The sequence below is a fragment of the Trifolium pratense genome, linkage group LG1 (genome assembly GCF_020283565.1).
Source record: "Trifolium pratense cultivar HEN17-A07 linkage group LG1, ARS_RC_1.1, whole genome shotgun sequence".
Taxonomy (NCBI): Eukaryota; Viridiplantae; Streptophyta; class Magnoliopsida; order Fabales; family Fabaceae; genus Trifolium; species Trifolium pratense.
Genome location: NC_060059.1, coordinates 47,664,542 through 47,670,717, shown reverse-complemented (window position 1 = coordinate 47,670,717; position 6,176 = coordinate 47,664,542). Strand labels below are relative to the sequence as shown.

General features: G+C 32.9%; 1 protein-coding gene across 1 annotated transcript; it reads right to left on the bottom strand.

Moving 5' to 3' along the window:
• Positions 1 to 2,718: 2,718 nt before the first annotated feature.
• LOC123923271 (zinc finger protein 593) lies at positions 2,719 to 5,050 on the bottom strand. Its single transcript, XM_045975964.1, has 4 exons — positions 4,899 to 5,050; positions 4,668 to 4,776; positions 4,109 to 4,171; positions 2,719 to 2,943 (listed from the first exon to the last, which is right to left on the bottom strand). The coding sequence occupies exons 1-4, from the start codon at positions 4,981 to 4,983 to the stop codon at positions 2,841 to 2,843; spliced, it is 360 nt and encodes a 119-aa protein (XP_045831920.1). The 5' UTR covers positions 4,984 to 5,050; the 3' UTR covers positions 2,719 to 2,840.
• Between the last annotated feature and the right edge of the window lie 1,126 nt (positions 5,051 to 6,176).

Here is a 6,176-nt window from a genome sequence, read left to right as displayed (position 1 = left end):
TTAGAATTCGCAGCAGCCTCGATCATGTTGATAACGTCACTTTCCAAGGCACAACACCGCCTTTTGGCCTAAAAAAAACCGCTTTTTCGAAGAACGTCTAGCAGATTCATACTTGTCTTGATATTTAACGTCAACTTGAAGTAGCTGCAAAAAAATGTTTAACTACCCAGTTCTGTGTTCATCCCACTCCTTTCTCGTGAAGTAGCTGCAAAAAAATGTTTAACTACCAAGTTCTATGTTCATCCCATTCCTTCTCTCAAAACAGATCATCATTTCCTAAGGCTATGTTTGGATTGGTGGTAAAAGATGGAATGGAATGGAGTGGTAAATAATTAGGTTCCATTGTTTGGGTTTGTAAAATATGAATGGAGTGGAATGGAATATGATGGAACTCATTCCATCCCATACCATCCAATCCTCCAATTTTCATTCCATCCAATTTGGGGTGTATGCAATGGAATGAACTTCGTAATTAAAATATTAGTATTTTTTTTTAATTAGTCTTGCTATTGTCATGTCCCATAGGCACTTCTCATGTTTCTTTATCTTATCACCCTTGAATTTCTTAACGACAACATGCTTTATATTTCTAGCTTTGACGAACTTTTTCTTCTATGTTTATCATTTTTTTTAAAACTTTACTATTTTTATTTTTTACGAAAAACTGCTATATTTATCTTACTTTTTGTAAGCTCTTTTTATTTTTCTTTTACATGTTTCTTGCTCAGGTGTATTTTTTAGTATAAAAAGAATGTTTTTTGTTTTGGTGGTTTAATTGTTGAAGGAGATAAAGATTTTAGTGGTACATGTTAATAATATTTTCTTAAAATAAGAAGTAAAAATTGAATAAAGAATTATAACTTGTTCCACTCTCCAAACATATGAATAAAAACATTATTTGGCCATGTTAAAAATATCCAAACAATGGAATTGAATCTCTATTCCATTCTGCTCCATTCCACGCTATTCCATTTCGTTATGTCCAATCAATCCAAACATAGCCTAAAACATCATATATCAATAACTGCACTAGTTGGCTTGGACATTCTTCAAAGAAAATAGTATTTCATGCCAAAGAGCATCTCATATTTGTCAAACCATCCGCACACCGATTAGTTAAACAATAGCATGTTGTTGCCCACACATCTCTCCAAAGCAAGTGACCCCCTATAAAGGAGTCAACCATGATATTAATTTGGAACCAATAATCTAAGTTTCCTTCAAAAAATCTGTCACGCAAAACAGTAGGAACAATAGCCATCCAAACCCCCCATGGGTAGTCCACAATCTCTCAACACATGCAGGCTTGTTTCTTCCTCACCACAATAATAGCAGAAAGCATTACCAAGCCCCATTCTAGCTTTATTAGTCACATAGAATCTCATACATAGAAGCAATTGAAAACTTAGATCACATAGAATCTCATACATAGAAGCAATTGAAAACTTGTTGTTAGCTCGAAGCTGGATGTCGTTACCTTTGTCTACATGAGGAGGCAAAATAGCATTAATCTTACTTACAATTCCACATTCCACATTCCACCATTATCCACCAAATCACTAAACTAGCATGTAACAAGTTCTCTGGTATGTTAATCTCCAGATCTGCCACACGTAAATCCACATCGATCCACACATCCTGCCAAGCTTCAACATCAACGTCATTACCAATTGCCCAGAAGCAATATTGGTTTAACTTCGGACGCAGTTTGATAATATTCTTCCAAAATGAGGAGGCAGAAGCACGAATAACTTCTTCTTTAAAATTGCGACAATCATATTTTCCTGTAAGAACATCACACCACATATCATCATCCCCAATATAGAGCTTCCAGCCAAGTTTGGCCAGACAAGCTTGATTCATAATCTCCAATCTTCACAATCCTAATCCTCCCATACATTTTGGTTTAGTTATAATATTCCAGCTAACAACATGATATTTCCTGCTCTCATCAGTATCCACCCAGATAAATTTCCTTTGCAATATTTTAATCTCTTCGAAACATGCTTTGTGAATACGATTAGCCATCATAGGATAAATAAGGATAGATTCAATCACACTTTTTGCTAGCGTAACTCTCCCAACAAAAGAGAGATACTTTGCCTTCCAAGCCACAAGTCTTAAGCTTACTTGATCAATAATATACTGATAATATTCACACCGAGGAGCTTTACCTGTAACCGGAACACCCAGATACTTCCCTAAGTTTCCCTGAATCCCGAACTTTGGACAAGTCTATTTTGAGTAGCTCTCTATCCACTTTAGAGGGTTTAATGTGGTTTTACATCCATACTCCCTCCCTCATATTTGATGCATATCAAACATGAAAGGAATGAAATCTATATATTGAGATCATAATTTATCTTTACATTGTAATTCTTGAGTGGGTTTAATTCTTATATATTAGGAAAAAGATTGACCTTCTACATTACTCACTTGCTAGATTTGAAAAATTGCAAGTTTTCAAAATAACTTTCGTATATCTCATTGCTAAAAAAATTTAAATTGGAACACTTACATGGCTTTGCTGCATTTTTTAAACACGTTTAATAAGGTTTCTTTGTCAGTGTCATTATCATTTACAGTTTAATAAGGTTTTTTAGGTTTCTTTGTCAGTGTTAACCATTAAATAGTTAAAATGTCTTCTTTCTAGCTCGTTAGTTTTAAAATTTACTGGATATTGCAGACGTTCTAGATCTGAGACTAAGTATGACAACATTAAGGAAAAAAATATAGATTAGATCGATATAGTAACAAAATATTGTTCATCTCATAAACAAGCATAATATAACACCAGTTTCTACTATAATATAATCTTCCAACGACCACAAAAGCGAAAGTTACATAGACATTAACTTTGGTCCATTATCTGGCATTCCCATCCCTGCAGCTAATTCAGCATCCAGTTGAGTGTGTGGTGCATCACCCATCATTAGTTTCACACTGCACAAATAGTAATATTAGAAACAAAATCGCATGTCGATCAATAAAATCAAACATTGGAAAAGCTCATAACATGATTGTAGCTCAATTGGAATTGATGCAAACCATTTTAATAAGCCTATACTATAAACACAGGTTTAATAACTATTCGTTGATATAATATAAACAAGTTTTACAAGCATGTCTAATCATATTTCGTCAACTTAATGTTTACTTAAAACAAAACCAGCCTGCAACAAAAGTGGTTAAATAGGATTAGACATATGCGTAATACACTAATACTTATTTGTACAATTAAGTTCTAAATGATTTTAATTCCAGCTATGCATAGAATGCAAAGAACTAGAAGGAACGGGTTTCACATTTAACAGACTGCAAGAGTTTTCAAGAACAAGAGATTTAATCCAAATTCACAGGTGTTCAAACGACACTAAATCATGCACAGACTTCGGATCCAGATACTAATTTGAATATTTTGTTTCGACACTACTTTTCAGGGCCCTGTTCCTTAATTTAGAATTGCCTAAAAAAGTATTACTTAGCAAATGTGGAACATGTCTAAATAATAGTGTTGTTAGCATTACTCTTCAGTTGAATGTGCAGATATTGCCACAAACAACTCAAGTATTTCATATAAAAAATCAAGAGACATCTAAGTTTAATTATATATCTTTAAACATTTTAAGTTTATTTTAAAAAATTCAGAACTTTTCTTATATTAAATATAATTTTTGCAAGTGTGCAATATAAGCTGGGATAAGCTCATTTAACAAGACGAAAGTGATTAATGAAGTCATGGAACAGATTAGGTGTTAACTACATGCATGATTTCAATAACCACTTCCCATCCAAATTTTTACTAGGTCTTCCAGCTTTATTTATATGACTTATATCACGTTTGGTAAAAAGAGTCTTGATCGAGGACAAATTTCAGTTTGATTAAAGATCAATCTCAATATATGTTAGAATCCACTCAGTTACATCCCTATTGGAAAGAAAGACAAGTTCATGTCCAACTGCTTTATGATGAGTTCATACAGAAGAAAACACTTCAAAACAAGAATAGCCTCAAAACTCAAAAGCAATACCATCAATATAAGCAATCTTCACCAATATAAATACAAGGAGAATGTTAGATAAGATTGAAAAGAAAAAAGAAAAATACCGTCTCCTGTGTTTTTTTGTCTTAAAATGCTCGTCCCTAACAGCTACACTGGCAAAGAATCGGCTGCATATATCAAAAGAACAACACATATTAGATTAAAAAATCAACCAACCAATCAACAACAAAAACAATAAAACAAAGAAATAAGCAAAAAGGAAAACAATGAACAGCAAATGAATATTTTTTCTCCAAAGTCATACACTGCCTAAACTTGGCATGACAGAGCATTTGTAAATGTATGTATTGTTTTCAATCCCATATTACAGAATCAATAAGTGTATGTATATTTGGTTCCGCTGAAAGAGGCAAAATTGATTCTATAGGTATATAATTAATTTTGACATGTTTACAATGTTCTGTAGTAGAATTGGTTAAATACATACTCAGAGCTTTTGCCACTACAAATAATTTTTTTGAATTAATTGTTTAACCCAGTTTTACTCTAATGAATCCAAACATAAATCACTTTACATTGAACTCAATTTTAACCAAAATCAATTTTTGTCCCCGCAAACCGAACGCACACATAATCACAAAACAAAATAATAGTGATACATACTCGCAGTGAAGACAATAGTGCTGTCCCATTCCAGGCAAATCTTCATCAACAGGTAAAGGTTTTCTCTCTTCTTCAGGCTTATTTACTTGATCATAAACCATATCATCACGTATTCAATTCAGTAGTTAAGAATTCACATCAAAATTAAGTTCAAAAAGAAATACTAAACAGAAAAAATTAAATTTGATTGAAAAATAATATAGTAATAATGAAACATAGCGAAAAGGATATCTTTGATGAGGAATCTAGAACGGCGATCTTGTTTGTTAGATAATCTTCTCTTCTTCACCTTTCTGTGTGGACATTTGCCTCCCATTTTTTCTAGCTTCTGATTTTTTGAGTTCTGCTTCTTCTTACTCTTCTGCGGCCACTGATTAGGGTTTTTCTTCCTTTTTAGATTAGGGGTTTTTCTATGAAATATTAAACGACGCCGCTTCAAGTGTTCTTGTCAAAATAATATTTTCGTTAAGCGGTGGTTTTGGGCTTGGGCCTTTTTTAATGAGGCCCGTTGTTCCTTTTTTTTACAAGGCCCGTGGTCTGGTTTGGTCTGATGAAAACAATATAATCATATTTTAAAAACAAATTGCTCTTGAGCTTACCTCACTTGACAGGGACATTGCATTATATATGCAGGGGATTGAGGTTCGAACCCCGGTCAATGGTCATCTCACTTATTCAGGAATTTCTAGCCACTAGACTACTTGACAAAAAAAAAATCTTTGGTAAGTGGAGTGTCCCAGATTCAAACCACGACTCTTGCATAATATATGCGATGTCTCTATCAACTGAGCTAAGCTCACGTGAACTCATCCTCTTGTCTTTCAAAATGTACTATTGAGGTTAATTGAGTCAAACCTAACATGATCTTTTTTTTTTTTTTGGTTTATAACCCTCTGGTTCCTAGGGGAAAGGGGCCCTAGTAGTCCAGAGTTCGGCCGCAAGGTAAGTAAAGTCTGGAAAATAAATTGTTCCACCCAGGAATCGAACCCGGGTTCTCCCGAAATCCGTCCTTTTTGGTGTTTTTTTTTTTATTGATTTTAAAGTCTTATATTTAATAGAAGAGTTGAGGTTGAATAACTTTTTTTATTTAATGTAAACTAGTATCCGGACCCGTGCCAAGCACGGGTAAAATGAGACTAAAAAATTAACATTTTAATATTAAAATTTTCACCATTCTAAAATAAAAAGGATGAAAAATGAAAAACTATAACATAAAAAAAGTAGGATCCCGTATTTGTCAAAAATAAAATAAAATAAGATCCCTTATTAATATATAAATATAGTCAATTAAAATAGTTTTAAAATCATATACAATTCAATTAAAATTGTACCTCTGATTTTTTATTTTACGGAAAATTAAACGTACAATTTTAATATATATTCCCGCGTGAATCACAAAAAAAAAAAGAGTAGGCCCCTATAAATTACAAAAAAATAAATCATGTCTCTTAATATATACGTAAAAATATAGACTCGTGTGTAAACTTTTTTAAAAAATGCCCCCAAACA